This window comes from Protopterus annectens, chromosome 16.part0 (assembly GCF_019279795.1).
Source record: "Protopterus annectens isolate FY-2018-M chromosome 16.part0, PAN1.0, whole genome shotgun sequence".
Classification (NCBI taxonomy): Eukaryota; Metazoa; Chordata; order Ceratodontiformes; family Protopteridae; genus Protopterus; species Protopterus annectens.
Window position 1 is genome coordinate 27,649,130 of NC_056750.1, and position 26,470 is coordinate 27,675,599.

Below are 26,470 nucleotides of genomic sequence, written 5' to 3' on the forward strand. Positions count from 1 at the left end.
CCGGACTCTGAAAATACATCATCTACAATGCCTAAAAAGTACAGTTTTGTACCTGCCATAAATGTAGATGTTCGAGTGCTAATACAGCTGCAGTAATCACAGATGGGTTCTCTGCCGTCAGGCGGGTCCTCGGTCGGCCGAATTCCAAAGTCTAGGTCCAGCGTCGGTTGTTGTCGCTTTCTTTCCTAACGTCAGTGAGGCAGGGGTATATAAGACACAGCCGACGCCATTTTCTTCAGTCTTTCTTGCCCCAGATGCCAGATGCCCCCAGTAGGAAGGCAATACATAAATTATATTTATATACATGCAATGCAATATAATCAAAAAACAGTAGTTGCAAGCAAATATACCATAGAAGGATAACCCAATCAGGTTGTATGAAGAGGGGTTAGGCCCCGGGCCTTTACCAAGAGGGGAAGGAGGGAGGTAAAACTGTACTGCAGCTGTATTAGCACTCGAACATCTACATTTATGGTAGGTACAAAACTGTACTATGTTCATTGTGCATACAGCTGCAGTAATCACAGATGGGTAGAATCCCAAAGTTGCGCACAGGGTGGTAGGCACTAGGTGGAACTGGGATGAGCCAGAATGCCCTGCAACACAGCAGTGGCAAAGCCTGCTCTAGTTTTGGAATATAAAGGCAGGTGGTAGTGTTTTGTGAAGGTATGCACAGAACTCCAAGTGGCTGCCTCCAAAATATCTTTGGTAGGAACTCCTCTGAGGAAGGCTGTAGAGGTAGCTGTGGCCCTGGTGGAGTGGGATCTGATGCCTGTAGGGACAGATTTTCCATGATAGGAGTAACAAAACCGTATGCAGTGGCCTATCCATTTTGAAATTGTCTGTTTGGTAACTGGCTTCCCTTGAGCTCCTACAGCATAGGACACAAAAAGTTGTTCTGATTTCCTGAAAGGCTTTGTTCTGTCCAAATAATAACGTAGCTGTCTATGGATGTCTAAGGAGTGTAGCAGCCTTTCCCCTTTGTTTTGAGGATTGAGGTAAAAGGTAGGTAAGTGTATGGCTTGATTTAAAGCTACCCTGGATACCACTTTAGGCATAAATGACGGGTTGGTTCGAAGGGAAACCCTGTCCTGATGGAAGATGAGAAAAGGCTGCACAGCTATGAGGGCTTGTAGTTCCAAAACCCTACAAGCTGAGGTAATGGCCAGAAGGAAAGCTGTTTTCCAGGACAAATATTGCAAATCAGTTGAGGCAGCTGGTTCAAAGGGAGGCAATGTTAATTTTTCTAGAATGTAATTAAGATCCCAGGCTGGCACTGGCTGTTTCCTTGGTGGTCCTATATTCTTAGCCCCTCTGAGGAACTGTCTTAAGAGTGGGTGAGAGAATACGAGTGGATCCGTGTTGAATTCTGCAGAAATGGCTGAGGCATGGATTTTTATGGAGGAAAATGAAAGTCCACTGTTCAGCAGCTCAGCTAGATACTGTAATACCTGAGGCAGATTCAGTTTTCTAGGGTCCTGGCCTTTTTTCTCATTCCAAGAGCAAAACCGTTTCCATTTTGCGGAGTAAGCCTTTCTAGCAGATGGCCTTCTGGCCTCCAAAATGACATCCTGCACCTCTTTGGAGAGTAGGGTCTGTTGTGGTGTTAAGGAATTTTCCATGCAGCGAGATTGAGTGTTTTCAGCTGACTGTGAAGAGTTTTGTAGCTGTGCTGAGTCAGCAGAAGAGGCATTAGAGGTAGGGGCCATGGGGGAGTAGTGGGTACCAGTGTTGTCTTGGCCAGTCTGGAGCAATCAGTATCATCTTCGGTCTGTCTGCTCTTGCTTTCAACAGCACCTTGGGCAGAAGAGGCAGAGGTGGGAAAGCGTAAACTGTCCATGCTGTCCAACTGAATGAAAGGGTGTCCACTCTCCAGGCCTTTGGATGAAAGGTCCTTGAACAAAACTTTTCCAATTGATGATTCCTGTGGGAGGCGAAGAGATCTATGTCTGGCCTCCCCCACGCTTGGATTATCTTTGTAAACACTTGAGGATGCAACTTCCATTCGTGTGGATCTGTCATATTTCTGCTTAGATTGTCTGCCAGCGTGTTTTCCAAGCCTGGAAAGTACTGTGCTTGAAGTTCGATTTGCCATTCCAGAGCCAAGTTCCAAAGTGTCATGGCTAGTCTGCACAGGGGGTATGAATGTGTTCCTCCTTGTTTGTTTATGTACCACATTACTGTGGTGTTGTCTGTTCTTATCAATAATTGTCCTGGATGCAGGAGGTCCTTGAAAGCTGTAATTGCATTTATCACTGCTAGCATTTCTTTTTGATTGATGTGAAGGTGCTTTTCCTTTTAGGACCATTTGCCCTGAATGCACCTGTCTGTCATGTGCGCCCCCCAGGCGTAATCTGAGGTGTCTGTTGTGATAATTTGCTGGAGGCTTGCAGAATGGGAAACCTGTGTTTGTTTGACATGCTTGGGCCCACCATAGAAATTCCTTTTGCAAACATGGAATTATTGGTATTATTGTTTCCAAACTGTGGCTGTGTTGAGACCATAGGTTTTTTAGGTACCATTGAAGTTTCCTCATATGCAACTTTGCACATGGGATTAAAAGAATGCAAGATGCCATAAAGCCCAGAGCCTGCAGGATTTTCCTTGCAGTAAGCCTGGTACAATTTGCTAGTGTTTTGATGTACTGAGTTAGTTGCCCCTGTTTTTCTGGCGTAAGATAGGCCATCTGGGTGTTTGTGTCCAAGTTGGCACCCAGGAAAGTTATTTTCTGAGATGGTGTTAGCCTGGATTTCTCTTTGTTGATTGTGTATCCCAGAGAATTCAGTAACCGTGTTGCATAAGCCAGATGTTCCAGAAGTATGTGCTTGCTGTCTGCTTGGATCAGGCAGTCGTCCAAATAAGAGTAAATTTGTATCCTTTGAAGTCTGCAGTAGGCAATTACTGATGCCAGGCATTTTGTGAATACTCTGGGTGCAGTAGATAAGCCAAAGGGCAATGCAGAGAATTGATAGTGGATTGAACCTGCAAGAAATCTGAGGTATCTTCTGCAGCTTTGTCTGATTGGGACATGCAGGTATGCCTCCTTGAGGTCCAATGTTACCAGCCAAAACTGTTTGCCCAGCATGGGAAGAAGCTGCTGTAATGTGAGCATCTTGAATTTTGGTATGAGTAAGAATGTGTTTAGGATGGATAAGTCCAAAATGGGTCTCCAGTCGGTTCCTTTCCTTGGTACCAGAAATAGCCTGGAATAAAAACCTTGACCTTGTTCGTGAGTAGGTACCTCTTGAATAGCTTTCATGTCTATGAGCTTTGAAATTTGTAGTTGTGCCTCTGCCCTTTGATTGTGTGGCAGGTTTGGCATGCCTCTCATTTTTGGAGTGTGAAAATGAAATCTGTAGCCTCTGTTTATAACGTCCAGGATCCATTTGTCTGTTGTGACAATATGCCAATTTCTTGTAAATAATTCCAGCTTTCCTCCCAAGGGTGCTGCCAGCTGAGACTTGCTTGGCATGGAAAGGAGGAAGTCATTGAGTTTGTTTCCTGTATTGTTGTGCACTGTCTTCGCCACCTCTTGGTGCTGGAGTTTGCCACTGCCTGCCTCTATATGATCCTTGTGATTGCCCTCTGCCCCTTGTGCGCCTGTATCTACCTCTTTGGGGCTTGTCCATGGCTGGAAAGGACCAGTTTTTAGAAGGCCAATTTCTGCTAAAACGTGGTGGTTGAACCTGTAAAAAAGCTTTGACAGTTTGCATAGATTTGGCTTTTTCTTCCATTTTCCGTAGTATCTCCTCAGCATTAGTACCAAATAGCACATCCTTTTGTAAAGGAGCATCTAGTAGTTTAGCTTTCACATGATCAGGCAAGATTTGTTCCCTAAGCCATGCATGTCTACGAATGACTGATCCTGTAACAGCAGCTCTACTTGAGGCCTCTAGCGCATCATAGCCACATTGTAAGGTGTGTTTACCCACTTGTTCTGCACTATGCATCATATCCTGCAACTCCTTCAAATCTGGTTGTTCAGGTTGAGACATTTTATTTCTTAATTGTGATAACAGAGACTGCTGATATTTAAGCATATGAAACTGACAATTTAAGGCCCTCATGGCTAGGGTGGCCGAGGTATATACCTTTTTTCCCCACCTTTCTAAGGATCTTGACTCTCTTTCGGAAGGTAGTGGAATCTTAGCAGTAGAGGCCTTCATTCCCTTGGGGCCTTGAGAAATGGTTTCAGGGTCAGCATTATGGCTTTTGTAAAGAAATTGGTGAGAGTTAGGAACTCTGTAGTACCTATCAGGCTTGACTGGGGCAGGAGGCAGGGAATCCGGATTAAGGCAAGCCTCCAAATAAACATCATCAAGTACATCCAAGACAGGAGGTATTGCCAGAGGTCTGTGTTGAGGTAACCCTAAGTCTTTTCTTTGAATCAGAAAAGTCTTGGCCTTCCCAATGGAAGTGTTCCCTCAAGGTGTGCAAGGTTTCCCCAAAAGAAAAATCCTCAGGCGGAGATACTGAAGGAATGGACTGCTCTGCATCAGAATCTTCAAATGGGGAATAAGAGTGTTCCTCTACATCAGAATGTTCTGAAAAAATGGAGCCCTGATCAGAAGAGGGAGAATCTTCCTCCACTCTGGGTCTCTTGTCTGGAGGGGGTTGGGAACCCCTGATAAGAGTAATTAAATCCTCAGCCATTTTAAGCATCTGCTTTTTAGGCATGGGGCCTGGGGATGGGCCCTGTGCAACAGGCCTCTTGGGATGCCTGGCTGTTTTGGACTTAGTAAAGGCCTTAATGGAAAAGGAAGAAGAGGGTCTAAAGACACCATGGGTGGAAGTGGACCTGTCCACATTAGGAGGCTCAACGCTCACAGTGGCTTCGGTGGTTGTAGTCTGGGTATGGGCCGAGGTACCTGCGGTCTCGGTTACAGAAGATACCGCCAAAGAAGTGTCGTCGGTAGTCAGGGACTGCATAGGCGTCTCGCTGAGAACCGGACCACGTGTAGCCGGTTTTGGCGTGGTGTCGGTGGGGACTGCGGACCTCGCTTGTCGATTCTTGACCTTGCGTTTTTTGGACAAAACGGTAGTCGGAGTCTCCGACGACATTTTATAATCAAAAGCTATACCAAAAAAGTGTTGGGCGAACTCCGCCCGACGCTTAATAGTGTGTTTATTGAAAGTAGCGCAAAAGCGACAGCCCGAGACGTCGTGGTCTGAGCCTAAACAAGGTATGCAGAGGGAATGGAAATCCTTATGCGGCATTTGCTTCCCACAAGAAATACAATTGTTAACTTTTTCTGACATCGGTCTGAGGCAAGAAAAGTTTCAACGGGTACTTAGCTTTAATGAAGACTTCGGTTTCCAATTTTTCAGAATTCAGGAGCTGGCCGACCGGCACTTGCGAACTGCTTCTGCCGGGCACCGCGGCAAAAAAGACTGAAGAAAATGGCGTCGGCTGTGTCTTATATACCCCTGCCTCACTGACATCAGGAAAGAAAGCGACAACAACCGACGGCGGACCTAGACTTTGGAATTCGGCCGACCGAGGACCCGCTTGACGGCAGAGAACCCATCTGTGATTACTGCAGCTGTATGCACGATGAACATCAGGAGGGATAGCAAGGGACCTGTGCTGAGGTAATAAAAGGAAGTCTCTGAGCCTTTTCTTGGATTCAGAGTAATCTTGGCTCTCCCAGTGGAAATGCTCCCTCATAGTATGCAGGGTCTTCCCAAAAGAATAATCCTCAGGAGGAGAGGCTGAAGGGATAGATTCTTCAGCATCAGAATCCTCATAGGGAGGAAGAGAATATTCCTGTTCAGAAGAGGAATTAGAGGAAATGGAAAACTGATCTGAAGATTCATATTCTATGTCTTGCCTAGGCCTCTTAACAGGAGGGGGATGGGAAACCCTGATTAAAGTAATTAGGTCTTCGGTCATTTTAAGCATCTGTTTTTTAGACATGGTGGCCTGTCCAGGAGAATGCTGTAATTGTTTCTTTGTCTTTAGAGCTGCTTTAGTATTTGCCTTTGAAGCTGAAGTTGGTTTCACATATAACTGTGTAGGCCTGAAAACACCCTCAGAAGCCGATGCCTGCTCAGCGGCTCCAGACCCATATGAGGGAATAGTTTCCGAGTGTCCAATACCTTGAGTTTCCAGTGGCCTAGTCAGCTCCACGTGGGAGTCAGAAGCGGCCTGTGGCTCTGAGGTAGTGGGCGTCAGGGGCTGTGAAAGTGCCTCACTGAGAACCGGCGAACCAGCGATAGGCCTAGCGGAAGCCTCGTCGTCGGTTCTGGACCTCAAATGCCTGTCCTTTTCTTTTTCTTTGCGCTTTTTATAAACTCCGGTAGTCGGCTGTTCCAACGGCATTATATAATTGAATCGTCTGCCAAAGTAATGAAATGCAAAATCGTACCAACGCTTAACAGTGCATTGGTTAAATCTAGCACAAAACCGACAACTAACAACGTCGTGGTCAGGGCCTAGGCAAGGAATACAGTAAGAATGAAAATCCTTATGAGGTATTTGCTTCCCACAAGAAATACAATTATTAACTTTTTCTGACATCAGTCTGGAGCAAGAAAAAAGTTTCCCCAACGGGGTACTTAGCTTTAATGAAGACTTTGGATCCCAAATTCAAATTTGAAAATCTCAGGAGTCGGCAGACCGGCACTTGCGAACTGCTTTTGCTTCGGGCACCTTGTGGCAAGAAAGACTGAAGAAAATGGTGTTGGCTGCATCTTTTATACACCTGGTGTACTGACGTCAGGGAGAAGGCGATAGCAACCGACGCTGGACCTAGACTTTGGAACTTGGGCCGACTGCGGGTAGCCTGCCAGCAGGATAACCCAATTGTAATGACTGCAACAGTGAAACACGATGAACATTCTTAGTTGTCTGTGTACGTCCAAGGAATGCAGAATCCGCTCCCCCTTGTTCTACGGATTTGGGTTAAAAGTTGGCAGGTGAATAGTTTAGTTAAGAGCCACACTGGATACCACCTTAGGCATAAAGGAAGGATTGGTCCTGAGGGACACCCTGTCTGGGTAAAATATAATAAAAGGTTCCACAGCCATGAAGGCCTGTAGTTCTGAAACCCTTCTTGCTGAAGTGATTGCCAGAAGGAAAGCTGTTTTCCAAGATAAAAACTTTATATCTGCAGTAGCAGATGGTTCAAATGGAGGCAGGGTGAGCTTTTCCAACACAAATTTGAGGTCCCATGCAGGATTTGGTGATCTTCTGAGAGGCCTTAAATTTTTGGCTCCACTAAGATACTGTTTTAGCAGATGATGAGAAAAGATGGGCGGCTCTGTGTTGTAATGAGCCGAGATGGCAAAGGCATGGATTTTTACTGATGAAAAAGACAGGCCCTTGTGAAGCATCTCAGTCAAGTATTGCAAAATCTGAGGAATATTTGGCTTTGCTGTGTCAGTTCCTTGTGCTTGGTTCCAAGCACAGAATCTCTTCCATTTATCAGCATAAGATTTTCTAATACTAGGCCTTCTGGCTTCCAAAATGACATCCATCACAGATTTACTGAGAGGTGTTATTTGAATAACTACACGATCAGCCATGCTGCCAGGTTCAGAGTTTGGAGCTCATTGTGCAGAATTTGATTGTTTTGCTGAGACAGTAGATGAGGTATTTCAGGCAAGTACCAAGGAGGTAGTTGAGACATATTCCTTAGAATTGGGTACAGTGCTGGCGAGGCCAGTCGAGAGCAATTAGAATCATTTTTGTTTTTTGTGTCTGACCTTTAGTAGGACCTTCGGAAGAAGCGGCAGAAGAGGAAAGGTGTAGACCGATAGGTTTTTCCAACTGAGGGATAGGGCATCCACTTTCCATGCTTGTCTGTGATAAGTCCTTGTGCAGAATTTGTCCAGTTGATAATTCTGGGGAGAGGCAAATAGATCTACATCCGGGCTCCCCCATTTCTCTGCTATCATGCTGAAGATTTGTGGATCCAGTTTCCACTCATAAGGGTTCATAAGACTTCTGCTTAAGTCATCTGCCAGAGTATTTTGTTTTCCTGGCAGGAACTGAGTTTGAAGATGTACTTGGTAAGTCAAGGCTGTGTCCCACAATACCATGACTAGTCTGCAAAGGAGGTATGAATGTGTGCCCCCCTGCTTATTTATGTACCACATAACCGTGATGTTGTCCGTCTTTATTAGTAGTTGTCCTGGATGAAGTAAGTCCTTGAAGGCTGTCCGGGCATTCTGAACAGCTAACATCTCTTTCTGGTTGATATACAGATGCATTTGTGTTCGGCTCCATATGCCCTGAATGCATCTCCCCGCCAGGTGGGCCTCCCCAAGCATAGTCTGGTGCGTCTGTAGTTAGGGTTTAGGGTTTGGTTGGCAGGGAGTAGAGTGAAAGACCGTCCCATGTTCTGGTGACATGTCTCTGCCCACCAAAGAAACTCCTGTTGTAGGCAGGGAACGAGAGGAATCATTGTTTCCAGACTGTGACAATGTTGACTCCATAAACCTTTTAGGTACCACTGTAGTTTATTCATATGCAGTCTTGCATATGGAATCAGTAGAATGCAGGATGCCATGAACCCCAAAGCCTGCAGAATTTGTCTTGCAGATAACCGGGCTTTTGTTGCCATTTGTTTGAAGTAAACAGTCAGTTGCCTTTGTTTGTCTGGCGTAAGGTAAGCAATCTGGGCAGGTGTATTCAAGCTTGCACCCAGGAATGTAATCTTTTGAGAGGATACCAGTTGTGATTTATTTTCGTTTATTATGTACCCTAGGCATGTTAGAAGCCTTTTCACAAATGCCAGATGTTGAAGAATGTCCTTGTTTTCTGCTTGAATGAGACAGTCGTCCAAGTAAGGATAGATTTGTATGCTTCTTTGTCTGCAAAATGCAATTACTGGTGCCAGGCACTTTGTAAAGACCCTGGGCGCAGTAGATAAGCCAAAGGGCAGTGCAGAGAATTGGTAATGCATAAAACCTGCCTTGAAGTGGAGGTATCTTCTGCACGATTCCCTTATTGAGATAAGCAGGTATGCCTCTTTTAAGTCTACAGTTACTAGCCAAGCGTTCTAGCCCTGCATGGGCAGAAGCTGCTGCAAAGTTAGCATTTTGAATTTTGGTATGTCCAAGAATGTGTTCAAAATTGATAAATCCAGTATTGGGCACCAGGCCTTGTCTTTACCAAGAACAGTCTTGAGTAAAACCCTTGTCCTTTTTCCTGTTCTGGTACTGGCTGAATAGCCCCCATATCCAAGAGGGACGTAACTTGTTTCTGTTCCTCTGCCCATTGATTTTGTGGCAGATCTGGCCAACCATTTGGAATTGATAAGGTATGGAAATGAAATCTGTATCCCTGGGATACTATGTTTAATACCCACTTGTCCTGGGTTATTAACTGCCAATTTTGAGCATGAAGTGCTAGTTTTAACCCTAAGGGGGCTGCCAAAAGATAAGTGCTTGGTGATGGCAGAGGGAAGTCATTGAGACTGTTTGCTGTAAATAATCTTCAGGAGGAGATGCAGATGGCATGGATTCCTCTTCATCTGAATCCTCATAGGGTGGTATAGAAAATTCCTGATCAGAAGAGGAATCAGAAGAAAAAGAAACCTGATCTGAAGATTCATAATCAGTTTCTTGCCTCTTTTCAGGGGGGTTGGGAACCCCTGATCAAGGTAATTAAGTCTTCAGCCATTTTGATCATCTGCTTTTTGGGCATAGAGGCCTGAGCACATGGCTCATGCATCGGTTTTTTTAGCCTTAGAAGTTGCTTTTGTTTTTGAAGCTGGTGTCAGTTTTATATAGAAATGCTGAGGCCTGAAGACACCCTCAGAAGCCGGTGCCTGCTCAGCGGCTCCGGACACATACGAAGGAGAGACATCCGCGGGTACAATACTTTGAGAATCTCGCGGCATGCCGGACTCCACATGGGTCTCGGTAGAGGCCTGCGACTCGAAAGTAGAGGGTATCAGAGGCTGCAAAAGCATCTCACTGAGTGCCGGCGAACTGGCGACTGGCTTAGGAGAAGCTTCATCGTCGGTTTTGGACCTCAACGGTCTTGTCTCTGTTCTTTTCTTTGCATTTTTTGTGAACTCCGGTAGTTGGATTGCTATCAGATGACATTTCAGGGTAGTTAAATCTGTTTCCAAAATATTTTGAAGCAAAGATATACCAACGCTTAATAATGCGTTGGTTAAATCTAGCACAAAACTGACAGCAAGGCACATTATGATCTGGGCCTAGGCAAGGAATACAGTACAAATGAAAATCCTTATGAGGCACTTGCTTCCCACAAATAATGCAATTATTAACTTTTACTGACATCGGTATGGAGCAAGAAAAAGTTTCTCCAATGGGGTACTTAGCTTTAATTGAAGACTTCGGTTCTGAAACTCGAATTCGAAAATTTCAGGAGTCGGCCGACCGGCACTTGCGAACTGCTTTTGCTTTGGGCACCGCGCGGCAAGAAAGGCCAAAGAAAATGGTGTCGGTTGCCTGTTTTATACCTCTGATGACCTGACATCATGGAAGAGGAGACAGCAACTGATGCAGGACCCAAGACTTTGACATTCAGGCCGACTGAGGACAACCTGCCAGCAGATTACCCAAATGTAATGACTGCAACAGTGAAACACGAAGAGCATATGGTATCAAGTACAAACATTGCCATGTGGGTTTGGTAGTTCAGGGCCCTAATGGCCAGAGCAGAAGATGTGTAGACCTTTTTACCTGTCCTGTCCATAAATTTACTGTCTTTATCAGTTGGATAAAGAGCAGAGGAAAGATGCTGTCTGGAGGTCTTGTCTGCAGAAACAGCTATAACAGCTGGGTCAGCAGGAGGATTCTTGTAAAGAAACTGGGTGTCCAGGGGGACCCTATAAAATCTGTCTGGTCGTTTAGCTGCTGGAGGTCGGGAGTCAGGAGACTGTGAAGCAGCTAAGAATGCATTTTGAAATACAGGTAGTAAAGGGGACAGAGCTGAGGGAGCGGGCTGCTTCATTTGCAGAATGACAAAGTATCTTCTCTTAGAATCTAAGACCTCGGAGGCCTACCACTTGAAGTGTTCCCTCATGAGGGAGATAGCATCCCCAAAAAGTACAGTTTTGTACCTACCATAAATGTAGATGTTCGAGTGTACACCCTGCTGCAGTCATCACACTTGGGTTATCTTGTCGTCAGGCGGTCCCGCAGTCAGCCTGAATTCCAAAGTCTTGGTCCGGCGTCAGTTGCTGTTGCTTCTTCCCTGACGTCAGTGTGCCAGGGGTATATACGATGCATCCGACGCCATTTTCTTCAGTTTTTCATGCCTCAGATGTCAGGTGCCCCCAAAAAGGTGGTCAGTAATTAGTACCAATCTAAGAAATTTAGCACAAACACAACATCCCTCCAGCTATAAGCAAATACATCAGAAAGGTATTGTAAAGATTTAGTTAGTCAGAGAGGATGGAGGGAAGGTAACCTGGACTGCAGCAGGGTGTACACTCGAACATCTGCATTTATGGTAGGTACAAAACTGTACTATGTTCATCGTGTTACCCTGCTGCAGTCATTACATTTGGGTAGAATCCCAAAGCTAAGGATGGAAGGAGGAGTCAAAGAGGGTTAGAGGAGGCTAGAAGGCCCTGCAGAACTGCAGTGGCGAAGCCAGCTCTAGTCTTAGAGTAAAGTGGTAAGTGGTAGTGTTTGGCGAAGGTGTGTGTTGAACTCCAAGTTGCAGCTTCCAAAATATCCTTGGTTGGCACCCCCCTGAGGAAGGCTGTAGATGTAGCTACTGCCCTGGTAGAGTGGGGCCTTATGGTAGCAGGAACTGCTTTTCCATGATGGGTGTAGCAAAAACAAATGCAATGTCCTATCCATTTGGAAATGGTCTGTTTTGATATAGCCCTCCCTTGTGAAGCTGCAGCATAGAATACAAAGAGCTGGTCAGATTTTCTGAAAACCTTAGTTTTATCCAAGTAGTAACAAAGTTGCCTGTGAATGTCCAAGGAATGCAGGAGTCTTTCTCCTCTGTTCTGTGGATTTGGAAAGAAGGTGGGTAAGTGGATGGTTTAATTTAAAGCCACCCTGGATACCACCTTAGGCATGAAGGAAGGATTAGTTCGTAGAGAAACTCTGTCTTGATGGAAAATGAGGAAAGGTTCCACTGCCATTAGTGCCTGAAGCTCTGAGACTCTTCTGGCTGAAGTTATTGCTAGCAGCAGGGCAGTCTTCCATGATATAAACTTTAGCTCAGCAGAGAAAGCTGGTTCAAAGGGAGGTAGCGTAAGTTTTTCCAGAACAAAGTTGAGGTCCCAGGTTGGTGTAGGTGCTCTCCTGGGAGGCCTAAGGTTTTTTGCCCCTCTGAGGAACTGCCTTAGAAGTGGATGTGAAAATAAGGGTGGATCCGTGTTGTAGTGGGCTGAAATAGCTGAGGCGTGGATTTTAACAGATGAAAAAGAAAGTCCTTTGTGCAACATCTCAGTTAAATACTGTAGAATCTGAGGCATGTGAGGCTGAAGGGTATTTTGGCCTTTAGCTTGGTTCCAGGCGCAAAACCTTTTCCATTTGTCCGAGTAGGCCTTCCTGGTGCTGGGCCTCCTAGCTTCCAGAATAACATCCATAACTGCTTGAGGAAGAGGAGCTGGCTGGATGCTTAGGTGATTTGCCATACAGCCAAATTTAAGGTTTTGAGCTGGCTGTGTAGAATCTGATTGTCTTGCTGTGTGAGCAAAAGGGCAATTTGTGGTAAAATTCAAGGTGGGCCCTGGGCCATATTCCTTAATAGTGGGTACCAGTGCTGGCGTGGCCAGTCTGGGGCTATGAGTATCATTCGTGGTCTCTCCTTTCTGACTTTTAGAAGCACCTTTATGAGAAGGGGCAATGCAGGGAAGGCATATACTGTCAGGTTTTTCCAACTGAATGAGAGTGCGCCCACTTTCCAAGCTTGATGGTGAAGTGTCCTTGTACAAAATTTTGTTAGCTGATAGTTTTGGGGGTTGGCAAACAGGTCTATGTCTGGGTGGTCCCATTTTTGAGTTATCATTGCAAATACTTGTGGATCCAGTTTCCACTCGTGGGGATCCATGATGTTTCTGCTGAGGTCGTCTGCCAATGCGTTCTTTTTTCCTGGCAGGAATTGAGCTTGTAGCTGAACTTGGTAAGCCAGTGCTGTGTTCCACAAGGTCATTGCTTGCCTGCATAGAGGGTAGGAGTGTGTACCCCATTGTTTGTTTATGTACCACATTACTGTGGTATTGTCCATCCTTATTGTAAGCTGTCCTGGATGTAAGAGGTTCTTGAAGGCTGCCAGAGCATTCTGTACAGCTAGCATCTCTTTTTGATTGATGTGCAGATTCCTTTGATCTGCAGTCCACATGCCTTGAACGCACTGTCCTGTCATGTGTGCCCCCCAGGCATAGTCCAATGCATCTGTTGTCATAGGTTGCCTGGCTGGGGGCAAGGTGAAAGGCTGACCCTTGTTGAGGTGACATGCCTGTGACCACCATAGAAACTCTTGTTGAAGGCAGGGAATGAGAGATATCATTGTGTCCAAGCTGTGGCTGTGTTGAGACCATACGCTTTTTAGGTACCACTGTAATTTCCTCATATGCAGCTTTGCAAATGGTATTAGTAGTATACAAGTTGCCATGAAGCCCAAGGCCTGCAGAATTTTTCTTGCAGGGAGTTGGGTCTTTGTTGCCATTATATTGAAATACTGAGTCAGTTGTAGTTGTTTGTCTGGCGTCAGATAAGCCTTCTGGGCCGTTGTATTCAAGCTGGCACCCAGGAATGTCATATTTTGTGAGGGTACTAGTTTTGATTTCTTTTCGTTTACTGTGTACCCTAGGCAACTTAGAAGATGTTTTGCAAAAGCCAGATGTTGTAAGAGGATGTCCTTGCTTTCTACTTGGATGAGGCAATCGTCCAGGTATGGGTATATTTGAATTTCTCTTTGTCTGCAGTATGCAATTACTGGTGCCAGGCATTTTGTGAAAACCCTGGGCGCAGTGGATAAGCCAAAGGACAGTGCAGAGAATTGGTAATGGGTTGAACCTGCAATGAAACGGAGGTATCTTCTGCAATTTTGTCTGATCGGGACATGCAGGTATGCCTCCTTGAGGTCCAATGTTATTAGCCATGCTTTCTTGCCCAACATGGGAAGAAGCTGCTGTAGTGTTAGCATCTTGAATTTGGGTACTTGTAAGAAGGTGTTTAGAATTGAAAGGTCCAGAATTGTTCTCCAGGCATTGTCCTTTCTGGGGACTTGAAAGAGTCTTGAGTAAAATCCTTGGCCTTGCTCCCGTGTAGGTACCAGTTGAATGGCTTTCATGTCCATGAGAGCTGTAATTTGTTTTTGTGCCTCTGCCCATTGATTTTGTGGCAGGTTTGGCATTCCTCTTTTCATTGGCAAGGTGTGGAAATGGAATCTGTATCCTTGTGAAATTATATCTAGGACCCATTTGTCCTTTGTGACGATGTGCCAGTTGTCTGAAAAAAGTAGGGAGCTGCCAAGAGAGTCTTGCTTGGCCATATGAGGTTTAAGTCATTGAGTTTGCCTTCTAGTAGTTTGGGGCCTGCCTTCTCCTCCCTTCTGTGTTGCAGTGCCCCATTGTCGAGGTTTGTCCTCTGCCTCTTGGGTGTCTGTATTTACCCCCCTGAGGTCTGTCAGTAGCTGGAAAGGACCAATTTTTTGCTGGCCAATTTCTGCTGAAGCGAGGGGGCTGAACCTGTAGAAAATCTTTGACCTTTTGCCTTATCCTCCATTTTCTTTAAGACTTCTTCTGCTTTAACTCCAAATATGACATCCTGCTGTAAAGGAGCATCTAGAAGCTTTGCTTTAACATGATCAGGCAGAGTTTGTTCCTTTAACCAAGCATGCCTACGTATAACAGACCCAGTAACAGCTGCTCTACAAGAAGCCTCCAAAGAATCAAATCCACATTGTAAAGTATGTTTGCCCACCTGTTCAGCTGCATGCAACAGATCCTGCATTTCTTTCAATTCAGACTGTTGAGGGAGTGCACTCATTTTTTTGTCTTGAGACATTAGAAATTGCTGGTATTTTAGCATGTGAAATTGACAATTTAGTGCTCTCATAGCTAGAGTGGCTGAGGTGTAAACCTTCTTCCCCCACCTGTCTAGTGCTCTGGAGTCCCTTTCAGAGGGTACAGGATTTTTCGCCATAGAAGTCTTAGCCCCTTTGGGACCCTGGGAGACAGTCTCTGGATCAGCAACAGGGCTTTTATAAAGGAATTTGTGGGAGTCAGGCACTCTATAATATCTGTCTGGTTTGGCTGGAGCTGGAGGCAGAGAATCTGGATTTAAACTAGATTCTAAGTAAACATCATCCACGATGTCTAAAACTGGGGGGATAGCAAAAGGTCTGTGCTGGGAGAGTAAAAGAAACTCTCTGAGCCTTTTCTTTGAGTCAGAGTAGTCCTGACCTTCCCAGTGAAAATGTTCCCTCATAGTGTGTAAAGTTTCCCCACAGGAGTAATCTTCAGGGGGAGAAGCTGCAGGAATGGAATCCTCAGCATCAGAATCTTCATAAGGGGGAAAGGAGTAATCTTGGTCCTCAGGGGAGCCTGAGGAAATAGACACTTGATCAGAGGAGGCATAATCTTCCTCTTGTCTAGGCCTTTTGTCGGGGGGGGGGGGGTGGGTTGGGTACCCCTGATTAAAGAGATCAAATCTTCAGCCATTTTAAGCATCTGTTTCTTAGGCATGGGGCCTTGAACTGGAGACTGAAGTGTAGTCTTTTTTGTTTTAATAGGAGTCTTAAGCTTAGGATACGCTTTTATAGTGAGCGTCATCAGTCTGAAGACACCTTCAGAAACCGAAGGTGTTTCTGCAGAACCGACATCTATTTCCGCAATGTCGTCGGTAGGGGCTAAAGAAACTGGCTGCGTCGGCCTAGCACTCTCCGCCAAAAGCTCCGAAGCGGTCTCGGGTTCCAATTCTGCGGTAGCCAGGGGCTGCGTAGGAGCCTCACTGAAAACCGGTGAACCAGAGACCGGCCCAGCCGAGGCCTCGGAGTCTGGCTAGGGTCTAGGCTGCCTGTCCTTATCCTTGCGTTTTTTGTGCACGCCAGTAGTCAGTTGCTCCAATGGCATTGTGTAGTTAAATTTTCTACCGAAGTAGTGTCGTGCGAAATCAAAGCGTCTTTTTATAGTACACTTATTGAACCTACCACAAAAGCGACAACCAGTGACGTCGTGGTCTGGGTCTAGGCAAGGTATACAATAAGAATGAAAATCCTTATGAGGTATTTGCTTCCCACAAGAAATACAATTGTTAACTTTTTCTGACATCGGTCTGAGGCAAGAAAAGCTTCCCCAATGGGGTACTTAGCTTTATTGAAGATCTGAAATTTGACTTCGAAAATCTCAGGAGTCGGCCGACCGGCACTTGCGAACTGCTTCTGCATCGGGCACCGCGCAGCAAGAAAGACTGAAGAAAATGGCGTCGGATGCATCATATATACCCCCTGGCGCACTGACGTCAGGGAAGAAGTGAAAGTAACCGACGCCGGACCAAGACTTTGGAATTCAGGCCAACTGCGGGATCGCCTGACGGCAAGATAACCCAAGTGTGATGACTGCAGCAGGGTAACACGATGAACATCTAAATTCTTCCCTTGGTGAGTCTGGAGAAATAGATTCCTCCTCGTCTGGAGTAAAGAACTCCTTGGGGGGATTCAATTTGAGTCTCATAAGAGAGGGATTCCTCAGAAGATGAATATTCCTAGTCACACACATGGGTTTAGCGGAGGAGGGAGAGTAGGTGGGAGTTGTTGGGATTGTAAGGTCTGAAAGGGCTTAAAGAGGCTTTGGGAAAAGTATTCTCAGCCTGACATCTGAGGAGGTTCAACATGTTTGGACTTCTGTTTCCTTTTCAAGGGTGTGGTAGACAAGGGAGAAGCAGAAGTCGGCCTAGCAAGAGAAGGAGCAGGGGCTTCCAAGGAGGTGAGCTGTGGTTCCCCTCTGCCATCAGACTCTGATGGCTGAAATACCTCAGCGGACATACCTTCGGTATCCCGAACCCCGGCTTCTATTGTGGTTCCCGGGCCTGTTTGGGAGACCGTCGTCCGAATGGACTCCGGGTCTGCTATCGCCTCTAGAGCCTGTTCGGACGCCTGAGGTGCGGCCTGAGATTCAGGCCTAAGCTTCTTAGCCTTCTTCCAAGGCGGCTCGTCGGATGGGCCTACTCCTCCCTCCATGCCCAACGCCAAACGTCTGAGTCTCTGATTCTTGAGGTAAAGATTTAAAGCCGCTAGTCGGCTACGAAGTGTTATGGGGATGAACGACTTACAGATGTATGGTCGTGGGCCTCGCCTAGACAGAAAACACACTTAAGGTGCGTGTCCTTGTGAGGAATCTGTCTTCCCACAAGCACACTTCCCTTTCCTAGTTGACATGCAAGTCTAAAACAGCAAGGAAAAAAATAAAAAAAAACCCCAGTGGGCACTTATCTGAATGGTCCAAATGGTCATCTGGTCTTGATACTCGTAACTGTAGTCGTCTGATAAGATGCGAAGTAAGTTAGAACTGGCAAATGGGCGTCCAATGATCAATGTGGCAGAAAAAGTCTGAGGAGGGTACATGCAAAAGTCACCTTTATAATTAACGCCTGTTTATGGCCCTTGTGGCAGACGTCACATGTACCCTCCAAGACAAAGACTTTGGTATACTGGCCAGACGGACTCCCTACTGTTATGAATACTGCAACATCAGAATAGAAGGACATTAGTCGGTTGTAAGTGAACATGAGGCAATTCATACATTTTCTCAGGACGCCCATAGCTACCAAACTGGGAAAGTGCCCATCAATGGTGTCAGTTCTTTTTTAGCTGATCTACAAAGGGGTGGTACAGCATCTAACTTGGGCATTGTGAAGGCAGAAGCTATAACTAGGTTATGTATGTCTGAATTCATGAGGCAGTGCTCCCCAGCATGCCAATACGTTGATATTTGCACAACAAATTACTGGACAGAGTTGCAGGTGAAAGTTTACAAGGAAAATTTAGTTTCTAAGCACCTGAATCTGTGAAAGGCACTGCTAAATACCACTGCACGACGAGTAGTGGAATTTAAAGACTCAACGTAAAGTGACTAAACTACTAAATAGCCCTCTGGCCAATTAAATTATCTCACGTTAAGCCTTCCTGTGTGCTTCCTAACTCTGACAGACAATACTACATTTACAGAGCTACTAGAATTGCAGTCCCCAGTCTTCTTAATTTAAAAAACACACTTCAGTTATCCAAAAGCGAAGAGTTTCCAAAAACAAATCAAACAATTTGTTGCAATGAGGAATTACAAACTAATTCCATAGCAGACAAACTAGGTGATTTCAAAGCACACTAACAGCAGCTGGACCAAGGAAACACAAACATACTTTAGTGATAAAATGCAATAAATAACTTGGAAATACACTGCTAGTCTTCAGAAACAGGGTAGCAATATTTCAATTTAAAGTACTTATCTTAGCCTGGATGGCACCAGATGCATGCTAAACTCTCTGAGAACACAGGAAAGAATGCAAGTATTTTGAGATCTGTGGAACTGTCAAGACCTGTGCAAATGCGACAAATTTAAAGACTCAAAGGAAAGTGACTAAATCAATTAAAAACCTCTCTGCCAAATGAAACAATCTCACTTTAAGCCTCTCTCTGCGTTTCCCATCTCAGACAGACCAAGACCCACTCCCAAATGATAATCAACAACAGCATGGACAAATTCTCTTCCTCTGCTGAAGCAATTTTGATTTTTGATGTTGCAGTTAGCTCTAATAATCATGAAGATGACAGAAGTTAATCAATGCCAACCTGTTAGCCAAAAAAAAAGGAAAGGAATATTTCAAAATTTCATGCATGGCTAAGTGAAAGTTCCACAGAACTGCATCTAACAGACATGAGGAAACTCATAACACCTACAGTTATTTGCTTTTTTCAAATATCTATGCTTTGCTACTCTGTCAATGACCAGGATGAGGTTTACACATGCTAAAAACAGGAGACGTCAATGAAACAAATCATATCATGCAATCAGTTAAGGATGCATGCTCAGTTAATATACAGAACATGCAGTTGGAAAAAAAAGAAAGGGTACCCTTCATGCTCACTCACCCCCAGAAGCCTGGGATATGAGAACAGGATGCTCTGTAAGGGGAGAAAAAAGAAAAAAAAGGTCTATGATTAAGGGAAAATGACACCCAATAGTGCAAAAGGAAAACAGACCATAGCGTACTGAAATTAAATGTAGCATCAGGGTAAGAGTTAAGCGCAGAAGTCTCTCTTTTTGTGTTGGTAATACAGGTGCCATATCTAGCCAGTCATGAAAATATGCTGACAGCTTCAGTCAACATGTGAAAATACTAAGAAAGAAATATTAATGCATACTGGTTGATTTGTAGTTTATCCATAATGTGTCAACAAATAATATTGCAAACAAATCTGATTAAAAAAAAAACAGTAAGATACCTTAAGTGATATCCATTTTAACTTCTCATTCAGTCAGTCCACTGCATTTCATAGATGAAAGACACGTAATCCTCCGGGATCCAAAGTTTTTTCTCATGGAACACCTTAGTAAAAATGCGCCAGAGAAAGTCTATACCTACATAGTTATTATTCACTGTGACAACCCACCAGTTTAAACCAATATGTGATGTGGATATCCCAACCTCTGGGTCAGTAATCAAGAAGCCTCAATCTTCACCACTGGCAACTGTTGGGGAACATTCACTGGGAGGATAACAGGTAAACACACAGTATTTCCAGATACAGCTCTCTGCATCAAGCACAATTTCCCTTAAAAGCATACAGGGAACACAGTCAGTCCAAGACTGGTTCCTCTCTCTTTCTCCAGATCCCCCAATAAGACTCCCCACTGGCACAGCTATACTTCTGAGTCCTTAGCCAGGTTCCAAGCCAAGTCCTCCAACACTCTCTCTGTCCAACCAGTGCTTCGTGTCCCTGCCCAAGTAGCTTACACACACACACACACACACACACACACACACACGCACACACACACACACACACACACACACACACACACACACACACACACACACACACACACACACACACACACACTCTCTCTCTCTCTCTCTAGGTTTACTAGCTATGCCACCTTTTGCCCAGACTATATGGTAGTTAGCACTGCCACCAGAAACCCTTTCCAGCTACATTAAGGCTCTTAACAAAGGGTGTCCAATTTTACTGTGTAATACTAATATTAATACAAATGGTAGTTTGACCAAGAGCAAGGCTATTAGCAGTGGCCCACAGAGTGATGAAAGGTTTAAATACATTTAATAATAAAGAATAAAAGAACAAGAATACTAAATATCAATTCACAGTGACATCAGAGTTCAGAATCACAGGAAATATTTAAAACAACACTGCAAGACAGTCTCATACAAATAAGGAAAAACAATATCTAAACTAAGCTTCACTATATTCCTGACTGATTCTAAGAGAATGATTATTCCTTAATTATTAACGGAATACAGCAAGGCAGATGATGTGGTGGATGGTGGTTCTTGTTGTAACGTCCAAGACAGAATATAGAATGCTCTGTCTCACTAAGAGACTTTTCAAAATAATATCCAAAATATTACTGCTGGGTTAGCTTGCAGAATGACATCACTTCTTGTCATCTGACCTCTAGTTCCCAGGCAAAACCTCCATTGCTGGAAGCTGGCAGGATTTAGCACCTGCCTGTAAAAATACACACACAAGGGCTTTTGCTCAGATCTTTGGCAGGTTCTGGAAGTCATAAAACAACTGTATACCTTTCATGCTTCCTAGAGTAGTAATTAGTTTATCCCAAAGACAATACAGAAATCTTTCTAGTACAGGCTTTGTGTCTCTTGGCTGCCTTGAAACCTGTGAGATAGCATCTTTATTAAGTGATTTAATTTCAGATATTTTTTCTAAAGTTTGCTGGACTGAGGTTAACCTTCCAGCGTGACACTACAATAGTGGAAATACATTTCTGGTCTCTGCAGCAGGGCACACTGTGGATAATTTCAAACACAAGCACTTTACAAATACCTTTTCAACAAAACCATATGTACAAAGCAGTTTGATATACACGACATACAGTTCTAATACATTTGTAAAGCAAGCTTCTTATACAGATCGTTTTGATATTCACAAATGACATATAATTATTTACAAAATTCAAGCTAGCTGTGCTGGCAGTACTTCCTTTTGTCACATTCACACTAAGCCCATATTTAAAGTACTGCTTTGTGCACACAGTAATCTAAGGTAGACTTTTTAAATCCAGATAGCACATTATCACACACACCATTAAATAGTGACAGCTGCTTTAATGAAGGCATCAGGGAGTACTTGACAAAACAAGCTGAAAGAATTACATCTTAGCATAATGCACAAACAGAAAAGCCAGGAACGAGACTCGGTACAATTTGTAGCAGCACAATAGTTAAAAATGGGTAAGTTCTTGGCAAACCAATTACTCCACGAGGGAATCTTCTTTTTGATAGTTCTTCATCTAGGTTAATTCTCTTCTGTTCCAGTTAAACAAATATTTGGGAATATGTGCCCTACAAAGATAAATCTCATGACATCACACACAAAACTTAGCACAACTACCCATAACCCTTCTAAGTCACCTCCAAACATCAAGTCAACACACATCTGCAAATCAAGACAAATGAAGATGTGAGACCTAAATTTGTATATACCTGCCTGATGTACATGGAATGGGTGTGCATCGGGTGTCAATCAGAAGGGATCCAACATTTATAGGGACACCTGCCAATGGTGGTACAGGAAAATATCAGTTATACACCAAGTCTGTTGGTGGCATCAGGTTATGTTACTTACACAGATGGACTCAAGTCGACAAGTCTTGCCATACATCAAAATCTGCCTGAATTTAAAGGCTTGACCCACAAACCCTGTTAGAGAATGATCAAGAAGACCCTCCTCCTGCTCAAACATTGGTCACTGCAAAGCCATGGGGGCAGGGTACGTACCTTGGAATTAGAATCTTAGCACTAGAACAGCCAACAACCCAAGAGTGGCTATCTCTAAGTACTATTCCGTGGCATCATGTTGGTTGCCAGTCTACTCTGGCAAACTGAAAATGAGGCACACAGTATCTGCACCACAGGAAGCACCCCAAAGGTAGAAGATAGGGGTGTGCTTCATACACTGAAGGAGAAGACAGGCAGAAGCTCAAGCACACTACACATGGGGACTGGACAACCACTTCAGACATGTTCTCATCTCAAGGATAGTCCGATGTAATGCATCCTCCCATTCTATGGCATTATGACTGTGCTTTGGCAGAGACACGTGGGCTGCAAATGGAATATTCTCACTAATCCCTGCATGTGAAACTTTCAAATGTTACTATCCTCCTGACAGGGAAGCAGTCTAAGTGTTTTTCCTTCTGGTGTATGTGTGTGTGTGTGTGTGTGTGTGTGGCTAGGTTCAATCATAGGCACCTATGGAAGTGCTTCATAAAGTACTTCCTTCTATTTAAGCAAGCCAGAGCAGATCTCAGCTCATTATGTCAGTCAAAATATTTATTTAGTTATTTAATTTTGTTTGTTTACCGGATAATGTCCGACTGGGCATGAGGCTCATTTTCAGCAGAGGCCCGGGGAGAAATGCTCCATACATACAAATAGACAGTATTAAATAATCAAACTAAACACGTATTAATCAATAATGAAAAAGCAAGTCAGTAAAGAAATTAGTTATATAACAATAATTTAGCAAATAATTAACAAATAAATTAACACATTTAACAAAAAATGGTACAGTTAGTGATAAAAACTGGCTGCATAAGTTAATAGTGAGAAAGTACAGTTGTGTACACTTACCATAAATGTAGATGTATTCACTGTTGCAGTCATCACATTTGGGTTATCTGCCTGCAGGTAGCCCTCAGCCGGCTTGAATACCAGAGTCTTGGGATTTCTGTGTCGAATGCTGTCGCTTCTTCCATGACGTCAGGGGTATAAAACATGCAACAGATGCCATTACATCAGTTTTTCTTGCCCCAGATGTCAGGTGCCGCCAAAATAGGAAGCAATTACATGGTATGTAATACCCCTAGCAAAAAACAAATACCAATGATATAAGACATGCCAGACAAAAAGGACAGGAAAGAAATCAAGAGAAGTCAGGGGGCTGAAGGGAGGGTAACCAGGACTGCAGCAGTGAATACACTCGAACATGATGACCCAAATGTGATGACTGCAACAGTGAATACACTCGAACAGCTACATTCATGTAAGTGTACACAACTGTACTATGTTCTTCATGTTTCACTGTTGCAGTCATCACATTTGGGTTAATTCCCAAAGCTAAGGAAGGGTGGAGGTAGTTATGAAGCATTAGGGCTGGCAATCAGGCCCTGCAAGACTGCTGTGGAAAATCCAGCTCTGGATTTAGAAAATATAGGCAAGTGGTAGTGCTTGGTGAAAGTGTGTACAGAGCTCCAGGTTGCAGCTTCCAGGATTGTTCCTGGTAGGGACTCCCCTGAGAAATGCTGTAGAGGTAGATGTAGCCCTAGTGGAATGAGTTCTGATCCCCTGTGGGGTGGGTTTCCCATGGTGCTTGTAGCAGAAATGGATGCAGTGTGCTATCCATTTAGAAATAGTTTGCTTTGAAATGGCCTTGCCCTCTGCCCCTGCAGCAAAGCTGACTAGCAGCTGGTCAAACTTTCTGAGAGTTTTAGTCCTGTCCAGATAGAACCTAAGCTGCCTGTGAATGTCCAGGGAATGCAGGATCCTTTCCCCTTTATTTTGAGGATTAGGAAAAAAGGTTGGCAAATGAATGGAGTGGTTTAAAGCCACACTAGACACCACCTTGGGCATAAAGGATGGGTTAGTCCTGAGGGAAACCCTGTCTGCATGGAAGACAATGAAGGGTTCCACTGCCATAAGGGCCTGCAATTCAGACACTCTTCTTGCTGAAGGGATGGCTAGAAGTAAAGCTGTTTTACATGAGAGGAATTTTAACTCTGCTGTGGCCACAGGTTCAAAGGGTGGAAGTGTGAGCTTTTCTAATACAAAGTTAAGGTCCCAGGCTGGAGTGGGAGCTTTCCTGGGGGTCTTAAATTTTTGGCTCCTCTCAGGAAATGTTTTACCAGAGGATGAGAGAAGAGGGGTGGGTCAGTATTATAATGAGCTGAGATGGCAGAGGCATGGAACTTAACTGAAGAGAAGGATAGGCCTTTGTGTAGCATTTATGTTAAGTAATCTAGTATATGAGGTAAGCTGGGCACAGATGTGCCCATTCCCTCAGACTGGCACCAGGAATAGTATCATTTCCATTTTTCCGAATAGGATTTTCTAGTACTAGGCCTCCTTGCCTCAAGAATGACATCCAGCACCTGCTTACTGAGGTTTGCGGTTGTTGAATTCAGGGGGATTAGTCAGGCTGCAAGGTTAAGGGTCTGTAGCTGAGGATGCAGAGTTTGGCCTGCCTGCTGGGACAACAGGGAATGACTCTGAGGCAGGTGCCATGGTTGTAGCACTGTCATATTGTGTAAAAGAGGGTACCACTGCTGGCGTGGCCAGTCTGGCACAACCAGGATTGTCCTTAGCTTGTCCTGTTTGATTTTTAGTAGAACCTTCGAGAGGAGTGCCAGAGAGGGACAGGCATAGACTGAGAGGCTTTCACAGGTTAAGGACAGAGCGTTCACTTTCCAAGCTTGGCTGTGGGGAGTTCTGGTGCAATATTTGCTCAATTGATGGTTCTGAGGGGAAGCAAAAAGGTCCACCTCTAGTGCCCGCAACCTGTTCCTCAAAAGCTTGAATATTTTGGGTTCCAGTTTCCACTTGTGTGGATCCATGAAATTTCTGCTTAAGTTGTCTGCCAGTGAATTTAGTTTGCCTGGCGGGAATTGAGCTTGTAAGTGCACTTGGTTGTTCAAGGCTGTGTTCCACAGAACCAAGGCTAGTCTGCAGAGTGGGTAGGAATGGGTTCCCCCCTGCTTGTTTATGTACCACATAACTGTGGTGTTGTCTGCCTTTACCAATAGTTGTCTTGGAAGAAAAAGGCCCTTGAAGGCTGTCAGAGCATTCTGCACAGCTAACATTTCTTTTTGACTGATATGCAGGTGCATTTGCTTTGGTTTCCAGTTGACCTGAATGCACTGCCCTGCCATGTGAGCCCTCCCCCATGCATAGTCTGATGCGTCTGTTGTTAGGGTTTGGGCGGCAAGGGGTAGAATGAAAGGGAGTCCCTTGTTGTGGTTGCAGCCCTCTGCCCACTAAAGGAACTCTGTCCTTAGGCAAGGAATGATAGGAATCATTGTTTTCAGGTCCTGAGAATGTTGACACCAGAGACTTTTTAGGTACCACTGAAGTTTCTTCATATGCAGTCTTGCATATGGAATTAGTAGAATGCAAGAGGCCATGAACCCTAGGGCTTGCAGTGCTTTTCTTGCAGGTAGCCGAGTTTTGGTGGCCAGTAGATTGAAATAGTTTGTCAAATAAATTTGGTTCTCTGGAGTGACGAATGCCATCTAGGAAGTTGTGTTCAAGCTTGCTCCCACGAATACAATCTGTTGGCTGGGTACCAGTTGTGATTTATTTTCGTTGATGGTGTACCCCAGTGAAGTGAGAAGTCTCTTTACAAATACCAGGTGCTGAAGTAGCAATTCCTGACTGTCTGCCTGAATTAGGCAATTGTCCAAGTATGGGTAAATTTGAATTCCTCTCTGCCTGCAATATGCAATGGCAGGAGCTAGGCACTTTGTGAATACCCTGGGCGCAGTAGATAAGCCAAAGGGAAGTGTAGAGAACGGATAGTGCATACAGCCTGCTCTGAAGCGTAGGTATTTTCAGCAAGATTCCCTTATAGGAATGTGCAGACAAACTTCTTTTAAATCTAGGGTTGCTAGTCAGGAGTCCTTGACTAGCACAGGAAACAGCTGCTGGAGAGATAACATTTTGAATTTTGGAACCACCAAAAAGGTGCTGCGAATAGACAGATCCAGGATAGGATGCCAAGAGTTTACTTTTCTGGGGACCAGAAACAATCTGGAGTAAAAACCTTGTCCCCTTTGTTCTGCTGGGACAGGTTGAATAGCCTTGATACTGACAAGAGAACGCACTTGCTTTTGGGCCTCTGCCCACTGGTTTGGTGGTAGGTCTGGCCATCCGCTTATGGATGGGAGTGAGTGGAATTGGAATCTGTATCCCTGGGAAACAATGTTTAAGACGCATTTGTTTTGGGTAATGTACTGCCAATTTTTGGCATGCAGTGCAAGTTTTCCTCCTAAAGGTGCAAGTACTTGGGCAAGGCTTGGAAGAGTTAAGGATAAGTCATTGTGCAATTTTACCAAAGGATGGAGGCTTACTACTCTCTGTTTTGGACATGGGAGCACTCCATTGCTTAGATCTGTGCACAGCCTGAGACTGAAGTCTTGCTGGTCTGCTGCCCCTGGGTTTGGACTGAGAAGGCCTGGAAGGGACTGGAAAAGACCAGTTTTTGAAGGCCAATGCCTACTGAATCTAGGTGGCTGTACTTGTAAGAAATCCTTAACAGTTTGCATAG

General features: G+C 44.5%; 1 protein-coding gene across 6 annotated transcripts in view; it reads right to left on the bottom strand.

The window, feature by feature from the left end:
* SETX (senataxin) overlaps positions 1-26,470 on the bottom strand; it is a 2,451,437-nt gene that overhangs the window by 438,389 nt on the left and 1,986,578 nt on the right. For 5 of the 6 annotated variants that reach the window (XM_044058409.1, XM_044058407.1, XM_044058408.1 and 2 more), the window contains one exon: positions 19,040-19,072. The exons of the other annotated variant lie outside the window; for it this stretch is intronic. In XM_044058409.1, the coding sequence (XP_043914344.1) occupies positions 19,040-19,072 (33 nt within the window). The remainder of the gene's footprint in view (positions 1-19,039; positions 19,073-26,470) is intronic. 6 annotated transcript variants of the gene reach the window in all.